This window comes from Malania oleifera, chromosome 10 (assembly GCF_029873635.1).
Source record: "Malania oleifera isolate guangnan ecotype guangnan chromosome 10, ASM2987363v1, whole genome shotgun sequence".
NCBI classification, from domain to species: Eukaryota; Viridiplantae; Streptophyta; class Magnoliopsida; order Santalales; family Ximeniaceae; genus Malania; species Malania oleifera.
In genome coordinates, this window is record NC_080426.1 from 64,575,329 (window position 1) to 64,600,145 (window position 24,817).

The 24,817-nt window shown below is 37.1% G+C and overlaps 1 protein-coding gene across 2 annotated transcripts in view; it reads right to left on the minus strand.

The window, feature by feature from the left end:
• LOC131165884 (methionine aminopeptidase 1A) overlaps nt 1-20,828 on the minus strand; it is an 80,710-nt gene extending 59,882 nt beyond the window's left edge. For both annotated transcript variants that reach the window (XM_058124029.1, XM_058124028.1), the window contains exons 1-2: nt 20,617-20,828; nt 20,414-20,521 (exon numbers count right to left, since the gene is read on the minus strand). In XM_058124029.1, coding sequence (XP_057980012.1) covers nt 20,414-20,484 — 71 coding nt within the window. In that variant the 5' untranslated portion in view covers nt 20,485-20,521; nt 20,617-20,828. The remainder of the gene's footprint in view (nt 1-20,413; nt 20,522-20,616) is intronic.
• Between the last annotated feature and the right edge of the window lie 3,989 nt (nt 20,829-24,817).

A 24,817-nucleotide genomic window follows, 5' to 3' on the forward strand; every position in this document is an offset into this window, starting at 1 on the left:
AAATGTGGCCCGAATATAACTGGAGATCTGAGTGAGGGCATGAGTACAATGCGAACGGTTCTCTTCTTTTTTGTGTTCGGTTGGAAGGGTGATGCCAAGGGAGTTCTTCAGAAACATTGAATATTCAAGGGGCTGGATATGATGATTGGTGACATCAAGTGGCCATTATGTACAAAGAGGGCTCAGGCCTTCTAATTTTTGGATTCGCTTTCTAGGTTTTTCCCGTTCACGTATGGGAAGAAAATGTTTTTTACAGAGGTCGGGGGCCCGTGTGGAAGCTTTGTGGACCTCAATAAATATATCTGACCCCACTAGAGCTCTGATAGCTGCATTGGAAAACTAAATTTGAATGGAAACATATTTCGGAAAAGGTTGCATGGTAGTCAAAGGCGCAAGGTGCACCGAGGCGCGGAGGGTATTTGGAGCCGAGGCGTGAGGCGAAGGCACACGCCTCACGAAGGTGAGGAGCACAATTATCAAAATTGTGTACAATGCCTATTTGGTGGGTAATTGATATGAAAACACATCAATAGTAATATTAAAAATTTAAAATGCCAAAATATTCAATAGTAATTATGACAACCGAGTACCAAATTCCAAGTGAAACATAGTTCAACATAAGTAATCAGGCATGCAAGATTTCAGGCTTTAAATTTGAAATGAAATAAAATTGCTAGGTTGAAGACCCAAAAGCATCTTCAATATCAAAAGAAAAGAGTACAATAAAACAGCAGTTAAATTCGGTAAAAAATGTTATATATTAATATATTTCAGAAAAATGTATAGTTTGTATACTGCATTTCCAAACAAATTACAAAACAGTAGCTAAATTCAGTAAAAAAGAGTAGTATATATTAGTTATAAACTTGCATTAAACTACATAGTTAACATATAATATTATAAGAAGCAGCAGCAGGCAGCAGGCAGCAGGCAGAAGAAGAAGAAGAAGAAGAAGAAGAACTGACGACTTATGAAGGCTCAAGGCGAACTCAGTCAACTCACAAAGCTTCTGCTGGTTCGAAGACTGGAAGAGAAGCTTCTGCTGGTTTGAAGGCTGGAAGACGAGCTCGCGAAGGGCTCTTGGTGGTTTGAAGGCTCGAAGACGAGCTCGCAAGGGATCCTGCTGGTTTGAAATGTCAAAGACGAACTCACGCTGCTGGTTCGAACGCTCGCAGACGAACTCGCGAAGGGTCGTGGGGCTTCGAGGGGTCAAAGAAGAAGGATTTTGTGCTGGCTCCTGTTGGTTCGAGTCAAATGAGGGCCTAGGGCTCGTTCTGCTCCGGCTATTTCTTTATTTAACAGGTTCAAAAAGTTCAAGGCGCGACTCACATCGCCTGGCGCCCCTCTGCGCCTCATCGCGCCTCTTGCAGGCCACTTTGCCTCACCTGGGATGAGGCGCTGGACTCCTCGCCCCTCTGCACCTCGCACCTAGGTGTGCCTCAGGCACACTTTTAACTACTATGTAAGGTCGAAGTGAGATGGTGACAGTGGAGCTGCTTTGTCCTACTCTTACCAGAATCTGATCCTTTGGTCCCTGCATGTGAGGGGCTGCAGGAGGAGAGAGGAGCCCTGACATAGGTTCGGAAGCAGATGATTGGATGGATCATTCCGAATCCAATTTAGGGACCAAGTAAAAAGAATTGAGTCAGAGGATCATTGGGTTCTAAACCGAAATGTGTTTAGCTTAATTGTTAGTTAGGCTTATCTGTTTTTGAGGTTTATAAACAAATGTCTTTAAGGGTTCACCAGTTAACCCAAACAAAGCCCCCTTCAATCTGACTCCATCTACACCATCATTGTCCATCACTGCTACCATTGTTGTCACAGAACAGATAGCCGTAACCAGAACAAACCAGTCACTTCATTAACTTTGAATCTTTTTTATCAGAGCACCAGTTCACTCTCAGAAACTGCTGAGACTGTTCATCAACTTCCGGCTAGAATTACAGCTGCTGTCCCTGTTTTTGAACACCACAACTGCCACCACCAATAGAAATAGAAACTCCTCAACAACACCCGCTCACCAAAATTTTCCTTGCCCTCTGATTACATGGGTGGTGCCACATGCCATCTGATTTTTTTCCAGCTGCCATCCCTTTGATTTCCCACACGTGCCAGACTTTTCCCATCACACCACTACCATCACTAGAATCGTGATCCTTTACCTTTGCTCTGCACATTCTGCACATGTCTTCCAGGATTCCGAGAGCAGTGTTCTAGCCACAAATTTTTTAGTTTCTGCATGATATTTGAAGTTGTTCAGTAGAAATTTGACTGTTCATGTTCAATCCACATTTCGGAGTATTGTTGCTGCCAGCATCAAGAATCAGATTTTATTGCTGCCTTTTGTGGTTATTTACAAGAATTTGTTGAATTTCTGCAAGCTATTAAATATTAAAAGTGAATATGAAGATAGATCAGGAGAAAATGGAAGTCAAGTTTGCGAAAACTGCATGAATAAACTATGATTAGTTGAAAGTTGTGCTTTGGTGAGGTAACAAATTCTCCCATCCACTTCGATTGGTGTTTAAATGATTAGGAAATTTAGTGAACTTGCATAATTCCAAGTTTCTTATTTCCATCTTAAAAAAAAACAAAACAAAACCGAAAAGAAAAAAAACAAAAACAAAACAACAACAACAACATGGTGATTGACGTTGAATTGTCGGAAAAGGTGGAATTGTTGTCCAATAGGATACAAAACATAGAAAATGATTTGGAGACCATCACTAATATTTTGAACAAGCTAACAACTGAAGTTGCATCCTTGGGGTAAGAGGCCAATTCATTCTCCAACCAAACAAGGAAGTGGCACAGCTACTATTGTTCCCCACACATTTTTTTGATAGAAAAAGAAACTCATTAGATAGAGAAAGAATTTACAATAAGGCGCCTAAACGAAATCTGGGAATCCCCAGGAAAAAAAAAACAAAAAAGAAAAACACAAAATGTAAAAGACAGCAAAAGAAAATCAGCACACCCTAAGAAGAGACAGCCAATCATGCTGAACATCTGAAATACACATCCCCTTGAAATTCCCATTGCCCACACACCATAAAGAAGCCATAAAAGGAACCTTTTCCCACACCATCCAATGTGGTAACTTCTTCCCCTAAAAATATACGCAAGTTACGTTCCTTCCACAACCCCCAGAACACTGCAAATAAAGCACAATTCCATAATGCAATTCCTTCCTTCTTCCTACCAAACCCCACAAAACTGTTGCCAAGAACTCCTCCACTGTTCTAGGACAAACCCAGCTTTCTCCAAAATAATTGAATAGCTTGTTTCAAACCTTCCATGCAAAATCACAATGCAAGAAAAGATGTGAGATGTGAAACAGATTCTGAACAATCAAAACAAAGCATAAATATATCAGGAGAGAGAGCCTTTAAAATTCTCCTCATCTGCAGCAAGTCATTAGTATTTATCCTGTAAAGCACAACCAACCAAAGAAATGCTTTGGTTATAGTGGGGGATTTTGACCTTCCAAATAACTTTGTAGAGTGGAAAGGAGAAATTGGTACCAACCAAGAACTCACTGAAAGATTCACAGGACTCGTCGACGAACACAGGGGTTTCGTCGACAAGGGCTCTTTAGAATCTCATCGACGAAGTCCAGTTTCGTCGACGAGAAGATACCAAATAGGGTTTAAAGCAGACTGAAACTCGTTGACAAGGGTGTAGGTTCGTCGACGAACTTTCTACAGGACACGTCGAAGAGGTGACGTGCCTTGTCGACGAATCCCGACCTATAAATAGCTGAAACTCGGATTTTTGGCAGATTATTGGCGCAATAAACCCCTCTCTCTCTCTCTCTAAAACGCACCCCTCCCCTTCTCTCTTCGATCCTGGCCCCATTTCTCGCCAAATTGAAGATCTGAGGTCACCACGACGCTCCTGACGAAGTTCTCTGCAAGTCTGCCAGAGCTGATCATGGGAAAAGTTGATTTGAAATTCATCACAAACTCAAGGTCAGGTGTTTATTTAGAATATGTTTTCCCTGCAGTTACAGGAAATGTTGTATGCGGGAAAATACTGATGTTTTGTTCTGGGGGATGTTGTTTTCAGGGTGTTGAGTGGAGAACCTATGGCTATAGGGCCAGAATTTAATAGGAGTTTTTAAGATTTAAGGTAAGGGAAATATGCTATGCTAGCAGTTTTAATATGTATACAGAATATTATGAATGTGTATTTACAAGCATGCAAATCAGATTATTTTTCCAGAGAATTATGAATATTATCTTTATAGCAGAATTACAGAGATTAAGCATGAGATTGTGTTTACTCAAATGTGTGGCATGAGTTTATTACAGTACAATATATAGATTTTACAGTATTACAGATATTCAGATATTTCAGATTATTAGCAATGAATGAGACTTACAGTATTTTTCAGAAAAAACATGATTTCTAAACCAAAACACTCAGACAGATTATGCAGTTATAGCATCAAGATGTTATAGTAGATTATTCAAAGTATACAGATATTATATACAAAGTATACAGATATTATATGCAAATATTACAAATAGTACAGATAGAAAGCATAGATTTACAAACAGATAATATATATATATTTCAATTAGATATCTCAGATAATACAGCTCAGAATTATAGTGTTATGGTTGTTTTGAAATCATGTTAAAAGCAGCAACATGATTATATATTTACATATGTATACAGTATTACATGATATCAGATCCCTGTGGAAATTACAGACCGATAAATACAGCAGAGCACGGTACCGTTGCTAGTTTCAGAGACGTGCAACCACATGACTCAGATAGTAGGTGGATTCCGTCTAACCGTGCTAGGAGAGATTTGCAGTCTCCTCAGCATGCTGAGTTAAGGTAGCCGGTTAGACGATGACAGAGGTTTGAGATGGCCCGGAGTGATTGCAGTGGGCTAAGATCTACATAGATCGATACAGATTGGCAGATGATAGAGATTGACTTACATGGAAGGCCGACCAAAGTAAGTCAAGCCTACGGGCCGCACAACCCTATCATGAGGGGATATATCATGATATACAGATCCCACGGTATAGCAGAAATTCCTATGTACAGACATATCACACAGCACCAGTTTATGCTATTATATTAGCAGTACCTTCAGATAGCAAACTCAAATACACAGTTATATTCTAAGGATTACATGAAAGATATATATTTTGTACAGTTTATCAGTTTTCTCATATTACAGTATTATTACGGTATTTTAAATGATTAACTCAACCGCCACATACTAGTAATAGCATGTTTCCACTTACTAAGCGTTGTCTCATCCCAGTGACTTATTATTTTTTAGGGGATCCTGTTAGGCGAGCAGATCAGGCTCATGGGTAGAGATTGCCTTGAGCTGCCATAGTTGGAAGGGTAGGTGTATTTTTTATGCCAGTGATTTGGGGTAGATTGTTTTTTATGTTGTCACTGGGTATTTTGTGTTGTAATTATATTTCAAAGCTTTATAGTTTTATGGTATTGTATATAGTAGTTCCCAACTTTGTACACCACTGCTTAGTTATGTATGACAGACAGAGTTTCTTCAGTGCTCTTTTGAGCCTGAATTATTTTCAGTTCTATTTCAGATAGATGATATTTACAAAAAAAAAATGTTTAGTAAGTAGCAGGTCGTTACAGCCTGGATCTACATTGAAAAAAGAAATGGGATCATTTTGCCCCGAGCTCAAATTAAATAGGCAAGGAAAATGGGTGACAAAACAACATTCCCCATCCAAAGGTCTTTCCAAAAATGAATATTACAACCCTTGCCCAAAACAAATTTGGTATGGGGAATAAAAAGAGGGTAAGTCTGGGAAATAACTTTCCACGGGCTTTCTGAAGAACATCTAGAATCCGAATTAGTATCCCGCCCATTCCCATCAACTCCAAATTTACTTTTGATAACTTTACACCACAAGGAAGAAACCTCTAGCACGAACTGCCAAAGCCATTTAGCCAAAAGAGTCATGTTCTTAGACACCAAATTCCCAAGACCCAAACCACCCTCCCTATTAGTCCTACAAACCACCTCCCAACTCACCAAATGATCCTTAAAACCCCCTACCCCTGACCAAAGAAAATCTCCCATAATTCTCTCAATTCGCCTATTGAAATTTTAAAAATAGAAGAAAATAAAATGGAATACTAGAAAGACAAGCTTGAATTAGAGTAATCCTCCCTCCCAACGAAAAAAGGGCTCCCTTCCACCCATCTAAATGCTTGGACACTCTCTCCACCACCAAATCCCAAAAACTAACTTATCTAGGATTACCCCCCCCCTAGAAAGGACACCGGCCACCCCAACTCAGTGCACCCAACATCCAAGGTTAATTCCCTAACACTCTCTGCAGGCACATTAATAGTTGTCATACCACTCTTTCCCAATCTTAAGCACAGAGACCCTTTCAAAATTTGAAGAAGCCCCCATATATTTAGGAAAGAAAGCTTATGATCCTCTAGGAAAAAGATAGTATCATACACAAACTGAAAGTGTGACACCATGATCTCCTCCCTACCCACTCCTAGACCTTTCACTAAACCTCTATCCCCCACCCTATCATTTGAATAGGGGAATTAAATTAGGAGTTTCAGATTTCAATGGTGATCATCCTCTCAAGGATTTGATGGTTAGACATACTCATTGGAGCATTATTTTCAATGGTATGACATGAATGAACTCTGAAGTTATCTTTCGATGAATCCAAATTAAAGGAAACTACTCAAATTTGTTGGCTTATAATTGGAGATCCTTAAAGGAAGAAGATATTGCGAGTATAAAGCATGGATGAGACAAAGTGAACCAAGCAGGAATAGAGGATGACGCCAAGCAAGTAATTTAAGCTGGGACAAGAGCCTCAAGTGACTTGGATGAAGATGATGAGATTGAAGGAAATGAAGATTGGAAACAAACTAACATTTTTCAAGCTCAGGTGATTTGTCACAAGCATTTTTGTACTTTGGTTATAGATTTTGGTAGTTGTGCAAATAAAAAGTTGTAGGTAATTTGAATTTGAAGGTTGAGTTGAGTCACATCCTAATCCATACAAGATTCCTTAAGAATACCAACTTGAAGGCCCATGATTGTTGCTTGCTTAACATCCAGAGTGGATCAATTATGGTGACAGTGCAGTGTAACATCCTTCCTCTGAAGATTGCCACATTCTTTTAGCATGTCCACAATTGTTTGATAACAAGGCTTAAGCATGATGCCTTAAAAATTCACATACCAACTTATACTCTATAACAAGAGTTTAAGTTGATGCCATGTTAAGCTCTTCTGCTAACATAGTTAAAGCGCACTGCAAGTTTCTTTCTTATGTAGCAATATATTTCCTTTCATGGTAATGGACTCCTTGAAGCTTCCCACAATTAAATGGAATAGAGTTCTTTTTTGGCAGGGGGAACTTACTTAGGACGGGAAACAGGTTATTAGATGAATCATTTTGACCCATTTTGGAGCCAATTTCATAAAATAGGGCCAAAAGATTGTTCAGCCCTAAACTCTGATGTGTTTAGTTAGACTTATGTGTATGTGGGTTTTGTTTGCTAATGAAGGAGCCTTTTAGGATTTCATTTGCAATGTTCATATATTTTAGTCTTTCCTATAAGTTAAGAGTGTTGAAATCATGTACAGATAGTTTTTATGAATTTGAGATTGAAAAGTTAGGTGTGTTTACACCTTGAATCTTTTTTTCCTCTTCCTCAGCTTCTTCTTTTCCCTGTTTTCTTCTCCTCCTTCCTTCTTCTTCCAAACTCCCTTTTCTTCTCTCTCTCTCTCTCTCTCTCTCTCTCTCTCTCTCTCTCTCTCTCTCTCTCTCTCTGTTTCTCTTTCCATTTAAACCCCAACTATTCTGTATCAAGCTCTCAACCTCATCCATAAAGAGAAATGTCAGGAGAAGAGATGTCAAGAACATGCAGGACAGTGGACATGTGGATGGTAGGGATGAAATTGTGGGGAAAGCACATAACTAAAATGAGGGATTTTTTGAAGTGGGCTGGGATGCTGTAGATTATGTGACTAGGAGTTCAAGCCAGTGGACTCTTTCGCAGTTTTAAGGTCAGGCCTCAGGAGGTTAGAGGACAAGAGCTTTAGGATTTCTCATACTCTTTTTGGTGACGGCACTATCAACTTATGTGATACAGAGGAGTATATTTTCAATCCGTGGTGTATTCTTCTAGCCTTTTAAGTTGTCTTAGCTCTGTCAATGAATTTAGGAAATAGATACATTGTTCCAGCAGGAAATGTCAGTAGGTGCAGAGCCTTACAAGATTTTGGGATGCGGACTGGATTCTCTACCTTTCCAATATTTGGGTCTCATGTTGGGGGCTAGATTCACAGTGAAAAGATATAGGTTTGAAACAAGGTTAGATAGACAGCTGGAAGGATCTTCTTCTCTCTAATAGGGCATTTGGTCCGTGGCAATGTGGCATCAAAAAACATTCCCACGGAATGACATTTCTTGGAATCTAATTCCTGGGAATGGGATGCCTGGTCTCATGGGAGCATTTTTGTTTGGTCCGTGCTTAAGATTCCCAGGAATGTATACAGGATGCCTATGTCAGTATTTGGTTCAATATGGGAATCTTAGCAAGAAAGAAGATGACCATTATACCCTAGACCTCTGTATAAACAATAAATGAAAGATAATTAAATTTCCAACACAAGAACCTACTAAGGATTGCACATACTTAAATCCATGTCCTAAAACTTTCAACAATCCTAATTTAAAAAATTCAACGCTTAATAATCCAATTAACCAAAATAACTGGGGGCAATATGGTCTCCAAATTTTGACCATTACAGATATTCTTATAACATAATAATAAGGGTTAGTTTCAATTTTCCCCACCTAAAGTTTAAGGTCATTTTCAATGTCCCCCAACCCCCATCCACCACCATCCAAATTGGAATTAACTTTAATGACTAAATGATTTAATTTGTCGCAAAATTTTACTCAAGGATCATTTTTACTGTCCCTGCAGCTTATACTAGAGAAAAATGTTTTAAATACCAGTGTTATTAAAGTTGAGCCAATCTAAAATAAATGAACCGGCCTAAAATTGAGTTGGGTTTAGGTTAGACTGAAAATGCATACAACCTGATCAAATATAACTCCAGTGGGACATTGAAAATAATCCCAAACTTATGGAAAAAAAATTGAAAAGAAATCATTTAAACAATTAAATAACACTAATTTGGACAGTGGGGGGAGGGGGAATCTGGCAATTAATTTAAAATTGGGGTTGATATTGCTTAATTTGAAACCTTATGGTGGACATTGAAAATGACTAAACTTCAGGGGGCAGAATGAAATTAACCCTAATAGTAATACAATAACAATAGATAAATTTTTATTAAAAATTTATTATTTCAAATATAATAATAGCATGGAATAATATTATATCACATGGGCATTGATGTCCAGATGGCCAAAATAAGAACGGTAATTTGATCCCAAAAGTAAGATTCCTGGAATGATATTCCATGAAACTTACCCATAGGAGAAGGTGGTGATGGGAGGCCCATGTTTTGTGCTAAACTTTCATTCCCAGGAATATTAAGATGCCTGCGCGTCATATTCCGATATCCAAACAAACGCGGGAATGAGAGGGGCCATGGGCACTGCATTAAAGATTCCACAAACCAAATGCCCCCTATGGATGAGGGATGACATTGCTTGAAGCAATTTTAACAATTCACTTGTTTACTTCATGTCTGTTTTTTCCCATCTAAGTTCGATTGCTAATAGGCTAGAATATCCAAAAGATTCTTTGGGCAGGTAGTGAGGATGTTCCCAAACCAAATCTGCTCATATGGGGCTTGATGGAGATGCCAAACAAGAAAGTGGCTTTAGGAGTTCTGGGCATTTAAACTATGAATCAGGCTTGGGAATTGGTTGTGGAAAATATATGTTGGTGAGGATAATTAATGGAGGACAAATTGATGCTGAAGAAATAAGAAATAGATCAAATAAATATGGGCCAATGAGATAGAAATAATGAAGCGCACATAAATAGAGTTCAAGTTTGAACTCCACAGGTAATATAAAAATTATCTGCTCAAAATACGGTGAAAGCTACAATTGGTGCACGACAAAAGACAGCTAGAAACCTCATGGAATTGGTCTGTGGAAGGATATTGGTTGGTGGATTGTTTTTTTTTCTTTTACTAGAATCATTCGAAGGAGGAGCTAGGAATTTTGTGTACTTGGTGCAGGCAATTTTGCATTAAGGAAAAGCAAGTTTAAGGGCAGTACTAGTATCTTAATTTTAGTGGGGCTGTTTGTAGAGCAGCAAATCTTTGAGGCAGAGATAGTTTTTCAACTTTCGAAGGCAAAGGTGCTCTTTTTGTTTTAAGTCATTTTCACTGGTTATTTTAAGAGTCCCTTAGTGAGCCTAATTCGCAAATTATATGCTTGGAAGTTCAGTTACGGGTTAGAAGGTCTTTGCTTGCAATTTTCCAGCATAGTGCTTTCTCTTGGCCATAGGTGTAATTCCCCGGCATAGTAGTCAAAGGCACAAGGTGCACCGAGGCGCAGAGCGTACTTGGAGCCGAGGGGCGCGCCTCACGAAGGTGAGGCACACAATTATTAAAATTGTGTACAATGCCTATTTGGTGGGTAATTGATATAAAAACACATCAATAGTCATATTAGAATTTAAAATACCAAAATATTCAATAGTAATTATAAGAACCAAGTTCCAAGTAAAACAAACATAGTTCAACATAAGTAATACGCATGCAAGATTTCAAGCTTCAAATTAGAAATGAAATAAAATTGCCAGCTGAAGGCCCAAAAGCATCTTAAATATCAAAAGAAAGGAGTACAATAAAACAGCAGCTAAATTCAGTAAAAAATGTTATATATTAATATATTTCAGAAAAATGTATAGTTTGTACCCTGCATTTCCAAACAAATTACAAAACAGCAGCAAAATTCAGTAAAAAATGTTCTAAATTTATTATAAAGTATAAACTTGCATTAAACTACGTAATTAATTACACATTACATAATATTAACTTAGAGGCTTAATGCAAGTTAATATTATAAAAAGAAGCAGACGGCAGGAGGCAGCAGGAACTGAAGAAAAACTGAAAAAGAAGAAGAAGCAGAAGAAGAATAAGAAGAAGGACTGAAGAAGATGAAGCAGAAGAAGAACTGAAGAAAATGAAGGAGAAGAAGACGAGACGAATTACTAGTTTGAAAATCGAAGCAGGCTGATGACTCACGAAGGCTTGAACCTCCACAACGAAGGACTCCTGCTGGTTCGAGGGCTCGAAGATGAACTGACTAAGGGCTCCTGCTGGTTTGAAGGCTCGAAGACGAAGAGCTCCTGCTGGTTCGAAGGGTCAAAGACGAAAGCCTCATGCTGGTTCGAACTTCAAAGGATCGAGGAAGAAGGGCTCCTTCTGGTTTCGTACTGCTTCGAAGGATCGATTGGTCAAATAGGAACTTCTCCTGCTGGTTTCGTGCCACTTCAAAGGGTTGAAGACGAAGGGCTAGGGCTGGGGGTGGCACTGGCTACGTTTTATTTCTTAACAGCTTCAAAAATTTCAAGGCGCGACTCACTGCGCCTGAAGAATCAGTGGGCCTACCTGCACCTCTGGCAGGTCGCCTCGCCTCGCCTCTGTAGTGATGAGGCACTGATCTTGTCGCCTCTATGCACCTCGCACCTAGGCGCGCCTACTACTATGTTCCCAGGTTATATACTTCTTGTTCTTCTCAAGCAAACTGTTCAACTTGTCCTTTTCCTGCCCTCTGAAACTTCAGTTCCTTTATCTTTCACCCAATAAAAGCCCTAAAACATAAGAAATTTTTCTTGCTTTTCCCACCGTAAACCCTAATCTTAGCAGGCTTAAATCCTAGTTTTTTTGCTGCACTTAATTTCAAGCTACAGCTCTATCTCGACCACCATTTTGTGATGAACTCCCAATTAAATCTATAGCCCTAGTTTACCCCTAATCCAGATCCAACTTTCTACCACAACTGCAAATCCTAAAAAAATACCTACTTCCCAAACCCAAACACTGGAATGCCATGTAGACAGATCTTACCCTAATCTGTTCTGCGTCTGTTTGATATCAAATCTTCTGTTCCTCCATGATGTTTTAACAGCATATAGATCCTGTGATGTGGATCAATGCATATGAGACCTCAAAATCTTTTGATGAGACAATTATTTTTATAGAAGGTGATTTGTACGTTCTTGACCATGCTCAGAAATTTGATTATTTCACTGCAAGAAGTGAAGCTGTGTGAAGTTGCGAAAATTGCAGGATGACCATGACTTGATCAAAAATGGATCAACTTCAAAAATTCTACAGAAGATGGCAGGTGCTAAATAATGCATTTCCCAAGAAATCGTGCAGAGCTTGTACGTAGGAGTTATACTTGAAGTCAAGAACCCTAATAGATAAGTCAAAGCAAGCACTTCCAGACCACAACAACTAGTACAAAGATCAGAAAAAGAACCATAACGCCATGCAAGCCTAAGCCAGAGTACAAAGATCAGAAAGAAAAAAAAACCATAACTCCATGCAAGCCTAAGCCAGCCAGTGAAACAGCCAAATCTGCTAGTAAAAGAGCAAGATACTTTTAAGAACCCTCACAATATTTTCCAAAATAGACCTTGAACGTGCTAGCAATGAAGCAAAGTTCCCGTGCAATATGGCTCCAAAAGAACATTATGCAGATGCAAATTAGGCAGGTAAAGTGGCAATTGGACCTGAATTTTTTAACATCTCTTCTTAGGTATCTCACAAAGCTGACATATAACTCAGGAAGAAAGCAAGCCCTCCATATCCCAGAAGGGAATCAGAATGAAGGATTTGCTGGAAGGCTTGATGAAGTTGTCTATCAACCTTGAAGAAAACTGTAGCATGAGCTGTGCAAATTGTGGCTCCACAAAAATCATTTGTCATGAGCAGAAGCTGGAGAAGCTGGATGTTTTTCAGAGGCTCATTCACCAAAGTTGTCATAGATTTCCCAATAAAGGAAAGGAGAAATTCTGGGAGGATCCTTGGCTGAGATTATAACCCCTCATGTAATGAGCTCCCATGATTTGGAAGCAGCTCCTTTCTAACGTTGGTAATGGGGATCAAAGACTTGAGCCTCTCTATAATGGGCTGACCAGCTGAGAAGGGCTGTTAGTAAACGGGTTGATAACGGTAAAAATATTGTGGTCTCAAATTCTATCCAAGAGGTGGATCCGAGGCCTTCTGGCACTGAGGGAAGGGGTATAAATGATTCAAGTCCCTTTCCTAGTGGCCAAGCGGGTAAGCATGATGAATTAGAATTTTTTTTTGGGGGGGGGGGGGGGGGGGAGATGATTTAGTAAGAGATGTCAGAAAAAGTTCTCAAGAAAAAAAAAATGAAGGGAGAGGATTCAAAAGCACAATGTTTGGGAAACTTGAAGGTGATGGAGGAGAATATGAGGAATGCATCATATACTACTAACCCACAGCCATCTCTCAGTTCATCCAGTTGGGGAATCAAGAAGAGAGTCGGAGATTCCTGATGGTAGAGGGGAGGAAGCTTTTGCATCAAACTCAAAGGAAGGGAAAGGTGAAGTAATCAAATGGAATGATGGGCAGAGAGCTAAAGATAATTTGACCAGTGGTGGTGAAGAGGAGGTCTTTGATAGGGAAGATCGAGTAGCTTTTGCGATCCTACGAAAGAATTTTTGGTGGATTAATTGAGAACTGATTTAGATTTGTATGAAGAGGATGCCTTGGCACAACTTACAAAGGACTTTCTGAAGGTGAGCGAGTGGAAGCCTTTGGGCAGTACAATGATCGCACACAAAATTTGCAACTATATAGGGAAGAGTTTGCTCAATTGTTTTTTGACACTGTGCAAGGCAATACAAATGATATTAAACACAACTTAAGCCAAATGAAAGATTAGATTGGTATGGGGTATTTGTCCCCTATCCCTAAGCCTAATTCTAATACAGTGGTCTTTGTTGATATTAATTTTGTTAGTGGGCCGGGGGGGTGGTATTAATGAAGAGGTAATTATTCCTATGTTTGATCCGAATTTGTCAAACCTAGAAAAGGTATTCTTCTCCTTCTTGTTTAATCCTTTTTTTTTTTTTTTTGACACTTTATGCCACGGGGAGGGTTTATTGGGGGTAGCACTTCTAGTGTTGGCTGGGGGATCAGCGAAAGAGACTTTCCATATCCAAATAAACTCCTTGAGAACCAATGTCTAAAGTTAGTCGGTTGGGGCCTAGGTGAAATTGACTTTGAGTTCTAGAACATATAAGCGGAAAAAGACAAAGGTTCAAAAAGAACTTACAAACTTGGTTTCTTCTATCAGTTATGGGGCAGTGGAAAAAATTTGCAGATTCTAAACGTCTTGAGGACCTGTGCCTTAAATTAGTCAGTCCATTTCAGGGTGGGATGAAATTGTCGTTGAGGTCTAAAACGTACGAGTGGGAAAGAAAGAATAAAATAAAATTAAAAAATAAAATTAAAAATAAATAAAACCATAAGAACCTAATTTCTTCTATCAAAGAAGAGGGAAGGAAGTTGGGAAGGGAGGGAAACAAGTAAAATTATGAAAATTTTCAATTGGAACAATAAAGGCTTGGGGGACAGAGGGGGTTAATCAAAGAGGTCCACTTAAAGATTCTCTTTATATTGTTTTGATTCAAGAGACTAGGCTTGAGAATGTTGATGGGAAGGTTGTTAGGAGGGTTTGGAAGGACGTCATAAGGAATGGGCTTTTGTACCTTCTCAGGGGCTCGCTCTACTTTTAGAGTGGTTAGACTAGAAGGTTTTTTCTTTCTTTCTATTTTGGTAGAAGTGAAAGATCAAGGCCAATAGTGGGTGTCATCAATGTAAGGTCCTTCTAGACCAACCCTTAGGAGTTCTTTTTGGGATGAGATTCATTATGTGTTTGGAATTTGTGCTCCTAATTGGATTTGGGACGTGATTTTAATGCTATGAAGCTTCCTTAAGAGAAGAAAGGGGGTTATATGGTTACTGCTACAATGAAGAGTTTTGATTCACTTATTAGAGATCGTGGTTTGGGAGATCTCCCCTTAGATAATGCTAATTTTACGTGATCAGTGGGAAGTGCTAGAGTGGTGGTAAGCAAGCCCAATAGATTCCTATTTTGCATTGAGTGGGAGTATGAATTCCCTAATCTCTCTCAATCCATCTTATTAGACCTACTTCTAACCACTTTCCTATCACGTTGGAATCAAGGAAAGTTTCTTGGGGTCCTACTCCTTTTAATTTTGAAAATATATGGTTGGATCATGATTCCTTACAGCCTTTGTGAGGAAGTTTTGGAATGAGGATGCGAAAAAGGGGTGGGAAGCCTTTTAGATTCATGAAAAAATTGTAGAGGTTAAAAGAGAAGTTGAAAGAATGGGATAAGGAGGTGTTTGGAGATTTAAGGTTTTGAAAGGCTAGTATTTTCAGAGAGTTGGTTGAGTTAGATAGGAAGGAACAAGATGGTATTCTCTTAGGGGAGGAAAAGATGAAAAGGATATCTATGAAGAATGAATTGGAGGAGGTGATTTTTCAAAGAAATGAGAAGTTGGAAGCAGTAGACAAAGTTTAAATGGATCAGAGACAGAAAATGAAATTCTAGACTTTTTTCATAGGATAGCTAGTGGGAAAATGAGGAAGAATTTGATAAAGGAGTTGGACATGGGCAGGGGGGGTTATTATCTCCAATCAAAGTCAAATTGCTTCTAAAATCACTAAGTTTTATTCTAATTTGTATTCTAATAAGGATGATAGTAGACAATTGTTGAAGGTTTAGATTGGGACCCTTTGTCTGGTGATGAGGTTGCATGGTTGGAGAGACCTATTGAGGAAAAGGAAGTGAGGGTCATGGTTTTTGGGATGGAGAGGGATAAAACTCTAAGGTTTGACAAGTATAATATGGTTTTTTTTCAAGATTGTTGGGAGGTGGTTAAGGATAACTTACGGTTTTTAATGAATTTTATGGAAATGGGATTTTAAGCAGCAACGGCAACAACAAACCTTAAGTCCCACTAGGTGGGGTTGGCTACATGAATCCTTTCCGCCAATTTACCCGATGAGAATGTTTTCCTCTATTAGATTAAGGGCTATTAAATCCTTCCTCGCTACCTCATTCCAAGTTATTTTAGGCCTACCCATACCTCTTTTCATGCAAGAAACAATAACTGACTCACTACTCCTCACAAGTGTTCTACTAGGCCTACATTTCAAATGCCCAAACCATCTAAGCCACCTCCCTTATTTTATTTTCAACAGATGCTATGCTTAAATTATTGCGTATATGTTCATTTCTTACTTTATCTTTTAATGTTAAACCACTCATCAACCTTGACATTCGCATTTTAGGAACTTTTACTTTTTGTACATGTTGTTTCTTAATTGCCCAACATTTTGAACCATAAAGCATAGCTGGCCTTATAGTCATCTTATAAAACTTCCCTTTTAATTTTAAGGTATTCTAAGATCACACAACACACATGACATACTCCTCCATGTTACCCAACCTGTTTAAATTCTATATACTAGGGTTATAGACCTATTAGTTTATTTTCTAGCATTTATAAAGTCATCACTAAAGTTTTAGCTAATAGGTTGAGTGCAATGCTTGATAGGACTATCTCTACAGCTCAAAGTGCATTTGGGGGGGCAGGTGGGTAGGCAGATTGTAGATGCCATTTTGGTGCCAATGAGGATGTTGAGGATATCCAAAGAAGGAAGAAGAAGGGGCTCATTTCCAAGTTTGATTTTGAGAAAGCTTATGATAGAGTGAATTGGAATTTCTTGGATAAGATTTTTGTGAGAAATAGGTTTGGTGTGAGATGGCAGCTTTGTATTAGAGGTTCTTTGCATAATGTGAGCTACTCAGTTATAGTGATTGGTGAGTATAAATATTGGTTCAAGGCTACAAGGGAGATTAGGCAAGGTGACCCTCTTTCCCATTTTTTTTTTTTTTTTTCAATGGTTGATATTTTGAGTAGGATGGTGAATAGGGTTGTGGATATAAAGCTATAGTGAAAGGGTTGGACGTGGGGAAGGAGGGGGTCAAGGTCGCGACCTTCAGTTTGCTAATGATACTATCATCTTTTTAAAGGGTCATTAACCCTCCTTTTTTAATACTTTGGCAAGTTCTGGGCTTAAGAGTAATATCGGAAATAGCATTATCGCTGCTATCAATATGCCTGATGAGAGTGTTAGGGAGTAGTCTGTGGGATGGGTTGTACTGTTTTGGATTGGGCGTTGTCCTATCTAGGGGTTCCTTTGGGGGGTAACGGGTAACCCTAGATCTGTCAATTTTCAAAATCCTATTGTAGTAAGAGAATAGATAGGTGGAAATGAGTTCTTTTTTCTCTTCGTGTTACAATTACGTTCATTTAATCTTGTCTTTCTAGTATCCCTTAATACTTTCTTTCTATTTTTAAGATTTCGACGGAGGTTGCTAGCAAGATTGAGAAGATAATAAGGGACTTCTTTTGGTTAGGAGTAGGGGGCTTCAGAGATCATTTCGTAAGTTGGGAAGTGGTGGGCAAGTCTAAATGAGAGGGTGGTTTGGGTCTTGGAAACTTGATGTCTATAAACATAGCTCTTCTGGCTAAATGGCTTGGGCGGTTTCTGCTAGAGAATTCCTCCTTGTGGCATAAAGTTGTTAAAAGTATAGATTAGACGAGAATGGGTGAGATACTAACATGAGATTTAGATGTTTTTCAAATAGTCTGTGGTAAGCTATCTCTAAGAGGTATTCCCTCTTCATTCCCCATATCAAATTCCTAGTGGGAAGAGGCAGTTATATCTGCTTTTGCAAAAATCCTTGGTTGGGGAATGTAGTTTTGTCCACCTCTTCTCCTTGCCTCTTTTGCTTGAGCTTAGAGCTAAATGGTTTCTTTTCATCTTTTGGTGCAGATCTAGGTAATCCTCTACCTTCTTGGGATTTGCATACGTCGTTGAACGATAGAGAGTCAATCTTTGCTAGTCTTGTTGAATAACTGTCAATTTTCTCTGGAAAGAGGATAGTCGGTCTTGGTTTTTGGATCCTTCCGGGATTTATTCTTGCAAATCTTTTTTTGATTTTCTGACTAGATTTAATTCATCTTTTCCTCTCTATAGATCCATTTTGAAGGCCTAAGTTCCCTCTAAAATCAAGGCTTTATTTGGTTGGTGGATAGAATTAATATCAATAACTTGTTGCAAGTCAAAAGACCTTTGTAGGCTCTCTCTCCATACATCTGTGTTCTTTGTTTTAATTGTTCAGAATCTGCATCGAATTTTTTTATACATTGTGATTATGCTTCCAGGGTATGGAATAAGTTATTGGTTTTTTAGGCAAATGTTGAGTGAGTTCAGAGGCAACAGAGGACTTTTTGGCAGTTTCTTTTGTTGGTAATGGCATAGGAAAAAGGAAAGGGCAGTGCTTTGGATTGCAGTATTTTGGAGGTTGTGGATGGAGTGTAATGCATGTATTTTTTCAGGGAAGAAGTCGTCACATTTGCTGGTTTGGAAGAGCTTTTATGATATTCAGCACAATTGGCGTTATGTGTTGGATTGTTAGTTTACGCTGGTTTTATTTTCTCTTTTTAGTTTTCTGGTTTTTTTGTATGTTTTTTTATCTGGATTTTTCTAGAGTTTGCTAAGAATATGTCTTATTCTACAAGTTATACATTCATAATCTATTATTGATTTTCTTCTTTTGCTAAAAAAAAAAAACAAATCACTCAAGATTCAAGAAGATAGCAGTGAAAAAATTAGAACTGTTTTTTACTCATGCAATGTCTATGGCTTAGTTGGTGATGAAGTGATTTGCCCATGAAAAGATGAAGGGGAATAGCACAGAACAGTAAAGAACCCAAGAAAAGGACTAGTTAGACGAGTGATTCTGCCATTCAAGAAATTCAGCAAGGTACTCCAGCAACAGCACTCATAGAGATGAAGAGAGGTAAAATAGATCAAAATAAAAGCATGAGTTTACAAAATGTTTCAACTCATCAAAATTGATGTTTGAGCTAAGTTCAAACAAGTGGTAGCAGTACCAAAGATCTATTTCTCTAAAGTTAAGGAATAAATCAAGACAAATGGTTTGTTACTACTTCACACTTAAAAACAGGAGGAGGATTTTTTTCCCTACCAGAAGAGAATTATGGAGGCAATAAAAGCATCGGACAAACAAGTTTGTGCTGAAAACTTTATTCTTGGTATAGCTGTTTGTTGTCTATGACTCACTGCTTAGAGGCAGATTTGTAATTTTCTAATTTTTAAGTTTCTTTAAAGGTCATTGGTAGGGTAAATTTTCAGAGTCTTTTGGTGAGTCCAAGTTTCAAATTACATGCTTGCCAGTTGAATGACAGAAAACCACATTTGACATCTTTTAAACAACTATATAAAAGGCGTAGGTTAAGAAATTAAGGATTTTAGATTAGTTATAAAGATGTTTACTTCAAGATCACTCTCTCTTTCTTTCTCCTTTTAAATTTTATGTTTCTAACTCAGCTTCACTCTTAGTCCATCAATTCAAGCAGCATATGTGGAGTGGAGAATGGCAGCTTCTCCAATGTTTTGACTTTCATTTTCTAGGATACATCTTGTATACATGAGTTATACACTTATACTCTATTGGTGTTTTTTATAGTGCACTGTGCTTATCCAAAAACAAAACTGAAAAAAAAAAAAACACACACACACACACAAAGCAAAAAATGGAAAAAAAAAAATGCATTACTTTCTTCATCAAGACCCACATCTTTGAATAAAACCAACCATGTGCTTTTCCTGTATCAATGAACCATATGAAAATATTCTTCACAGTTGCTGAAACTTTCACCCAAGACCCATGCAAGGGCCTGATGGGGACAAAAATTATTCCACTCGATGGCATAAAATTACTTTACTTCAACAAAAATGTATAAGAAATCGGCTGGAAAAGTAATCACTGATCTAAAAATAAATTTCAAAAACGCTTCAAAAAATAATTTCCTCCAAAAATGATACACCAAGCAAGTTTCTGAACAAGCAACTTCTGCACTATAAATTTACTTTTAAATTTTTTGATTGAAAGGTTATCTTAGAGGGGTACTAAGACACTGTTTCTCATTTAGCAGCTAAAACCTTTTCAAAGTTGCAGCTACAATCGTTCACAGCCCATCAAGTTCACCATACGTGTCAGAAAATCTAAATTTATAAAGAACCCAAAGACCTGATGTAACTACAACTTGTCACCAAATTTCAAGCACTTTCTACGACAAGGAGTCAAAAGGTTTCCATTGGCAGTTGGCACTACTATACAAGAGCAGGCATGCTTACAGGTGCCTCAACCGCATATGGAAAAGATAAAGAAGATCTACAATTTTACATAAAAAAGATAAGCGTATAAACTAAATTGAAGGCAGCAAAAATAAATAAATAACAATGATTAACATACTGAAGATGTGCAGGTTTGCCGCACCGAGCACAGGATAAGGTAGATTCTGCCACATCTGAACCACCAGCCATGACAATAATATCTCTCTCTCTCTCTCTCTCTCTCTCTCTGCGCACAGCAAGAACTTATTCATTAGCAGCAGCAGCAACACACAGACACACATTTGAGGACCTAATTGAATTGATATGCGAAGTTATACTTACCGTTTGATTAAAGGTCTGAGTAGGAGAAAAGAGGTCTGCAGTAATGATCAAAGGAAGTTGATATTGTGTGCGGGTGGGTCTGCGTCTGTATATGTAGGAGGAGAGGGTGGTTAGGGTTGCAGAAGGGAAGGGGAAGGAGTTGGAACGTGACGGAAATGGCGGCTTGGTTTGAAACAAGCTTGAAGCCGGCAGCTGATTGAAATTTTGGCCTCGAATTTAGATTTTACATTTGTAGGTAGTTTACTTAGGATAAAATACGTATGTGTATTTTTTAAAAATAATAATAATTTAACCATATTTGGTAACATTAAACAAAATACTTATAAGATATGAAAAAGTGACATTTAACTTATACTACAATAAATACTTATTGTAAAAAATATTTTTAAAAAATTATTTTTTTATAACTATTGAAGTAAATTTTGAGAAACAATCTTATATAATTTTTTGACTACTTATAAGTGACGTTATTTATAGGGGGTCAATTTTATAAATATAAAAAAATTTAATAACTATTTTATAATTTAAAAAATACATTAGAAGATAATATTAAATTTTTATTACGTATTATAATATAATAATTACTAATTAAACATAATTCAATTATGAAATAAAGAAGAATCATCTATTAGTTTAAATTAATATTAAAAAATAAAAATACTAATTTAATTAATAATATTATTTTAACAAAAATTAATATGATAATCATATGTTATAAATTAATAACAAAATTATTATTAATCAAAAATCATACAATATTATTTTTACTTAATAAAATTATTTAAATATTAATTTAAAACCATAGCTAACATAATTATTAATTAGTAATTAATCATATATTATTTTATTATGCATTATAACATATTAATTATTATTAGAATATAATTAAATTCTGAAATGAATAAAAAAAATCATTTATAAATTTAAATTGATATTAAATAAACTAAAATGTTTTTTATTAATACTATTTTTAACGTAAATTAATGTGATACTCATATGTTGTAAATATACATTAATAACATGATTATTGTTAACTAATAAATAATATTATATTATTTTAGTTGATAAAAAATTAATATAATTGTCATTTAAATTTTTAATTATTAAAATATTAATATTTTTATTTAAAATATATTTAAAAATAAATATTAATTATTATGAATCAATTATTGATTAAAAAAACTATTTCTTAATTTAAATTAGTATTGAATAAATTAAAATTTTAAATTTAATTTAAAATATTATTTTTATCATAATTTAATATGATGGTAATATATTATAATATATTATAAATATACAAATCATTATTAATTAAAAATAATATTATATTATTTTTTAATAGAAAAATATTTAAATTTTGAACAAGCGGCATAGGCAAGTATAATTCCTTGAACAATCTTAACTCGTGGCATTCTCTCGCACTTATGCTATTGACATCCTTATAGACTTAGAAGTTAGGTATTCTTCAACTTTGTCTAGGAACAACTCCATGGGGTAGTCTTTCATATTTGTAAAGTAGAGTCCTATCTTTTTTTTTGGATTACGCACCGGGTTTTTGCGCCCCTTGAAATTGACCCCACAACTCCAAAGGGAAGGTAAATTTCAGGAATCCAGGGGCGGAAACGAGCCCAGGAGGGTTTAACAAACACCAAGTCACCCATGTTGAATGTTGACTTTAATGTAAACCCAAGGGGGGTGAATTGGATATTTAAAATTTTTCTGCCTAGGTCAACTATCCAGCTACAGTATTTCATAAACTTAGAGTCAATCTAATGCAAGACAGATAGATGCAGTTGCAATTAAATTACTTCAGATAAATTTAAACAAGCAAGCACAATATAGCAAAGTAGGTAAAGTAAAATTAAATTACTTCAGATAAATTTAAACAACCAAGCACAATTAAATTGCTCACGTGGGTCATGCTCAATGGGCCTCCACGAATTTGCTTGAGTCCATGCTTCTTGAATCAGTTCATTGAGTACATCCTTAAACTTCCTTGCTTATGCTCTCGTAACCGGCCCAATTGAGACTTGAATTAGTTCTTTTGAAGTTGTGCTATGATTTGCATCATTCCCCTCCTTTTGAAGAGGATTTGCCCTCAAATCATCACCTACATCAAAAGGACTCAGATTAGTAACATTAAAAGTAGCACTTACATTGTACTCACTAAGTAAATCTAGCTAGTAAACATTGTCATTAATGCACTCTAGGACTTGGAAAGGTCCATCTCCTCTTGGAAGCAATGTGGAACGTCTTTGCACTGGAAATCTCTCTATTCTCATATGCAGCCAAACCCAATCTCCGGGTTCAAAAAGCAGCTTGTAACGCCCCTTGTTGGCTTGTTTTGCATACTGCTTCGTTCTTCGCTCAATGCTGAGTCGTGTTTTCTCATGAATCTGCTTGACAAAGTCAACTTTCTTCTTGCCATCTATATTAAATGTTCAGTCAAAGGTAAAGGAGATAAATCCAATGGAGTTAAAGGATTAAATCCATACACAATTTCAATGGTGAAAATTTAGTAGCAGAATAAACAAATCTGTTATAAACAAACTCAACATGTGGTAAACATTCTTCTTATGTTTTGATGTTCTTTTTAATAATTGCCCTCAATAAGGTAGACAATGTCCTATTTACTACTTCAGTTTGACCATCAGTTTGTGGATGACAAGTAGTAGAAAACAATAGCTTAGTACCTAACTTACACCACAAAGTCTTCTAAAAATAACTCAAGAACTTAGCATCTCTATCTGAAACAATTGTTCTAGCATGTCATGTAATTTCACAAACTCTCTAAAGAACAAATCAGCAACATGCAAGGCATCATCCGTTTTGTGACACGGAATAAAGCGTGCCATCTTAGAAAATCTATCCACAACCAAAAAAATTGAATCTCTCTCACGTTTAGTTCTAGGAAATCCTAACACAAAGTCCATTGAAATATCAATCCAAGGCTCACTAGGAATTGGTAAAGGAGTATACAAACCGTTGGACCTCACTCTGGATTTAGCTTGCCTACATGTTACATATCTACCACAAATCCTCTCAACATCTCTTTTCATGTGAGGCCAATAGAAGTGTTCTTGCAAAATAGTTAAAATCTTTGCAACTCCAAAATGTCCCATTAATCCCCCACCATGAGATTTCTACACTAACAACTCCCTCAAGGAACAATTAGGTACGCATAACTTATTCTCTCGAAACAGGAATCCATTAAGCCTAAAGAACTTACCACAACCGATTTTCTCACAAGCCCAGTATGTCTCACAAAATTCGTGGTCATCAACATATAAGTTTTTAATGTGCTCAAAACCAAGCAAATTTGCATCAAGTGTGGAGAGTAATGCATACCTAAGAAAGTGCATCGACGACCACATTCTCCTTACCTTGCTTATATCGAATGACGTATGGAAACGTCCCAATGAACTCCACCCAACATGCATGCCTTTTGTTTAGCTTGTGTTGGCACTTCAAGTGTTTCAAGGACTCATGACCGGTGTGAATCACAAATTCCTTAGGCAATAGGTAGTGTTGCCACGTCTCTAAAGCTCGAACCAATGCATACAACTCCTTATCATAAGTTGGGTAATTTAAGGTTACCTCGCTTAGTTTCTTGCTAAAGTAAGCAATTGGTCGTCCTTCCTACATAAGAACTGTGCCTATGCCAATACCTGAAGCATCACATTCAATCTCAAATGTTTCAAAAAGTTAGGTAAAGACAATAAGCAGGCATTGGTCAGCTTCGCTTTGATTAATTGGAACACCTTTTCTTGTTCTTCTCCCCATCTAAATCCAATGTTATTTTTTATCACTTCGATAAGTGGTGCAGCTATGCTACTAAAGTCCTTCATGAACCGCTGGTAAAAACTAGCAAGTTCATGAAAACTACGAACATTACCTACACTTATGGGACTCGGTCACTCTTGGATTGCACGTACCTTCTCTTCATCAACCTGTATACCTTGTGCACTAATGTAATGCCTCAAACCCTTAAACCAAGTTCGGCATGTTATTCCTGAAAATCCTGATATTCCATAAACAAATAAATACATTTGCAGCGGAGAACATAACCATAATCTTCCATCCATAAAATAAAATACCAGAGTTTACTATTTTTATCCATAATCCATAATAATCATTCATCACCTGTAATCTCATATATACACATATCTCCAAATACATTCTGTATTCACAAACACTAGTA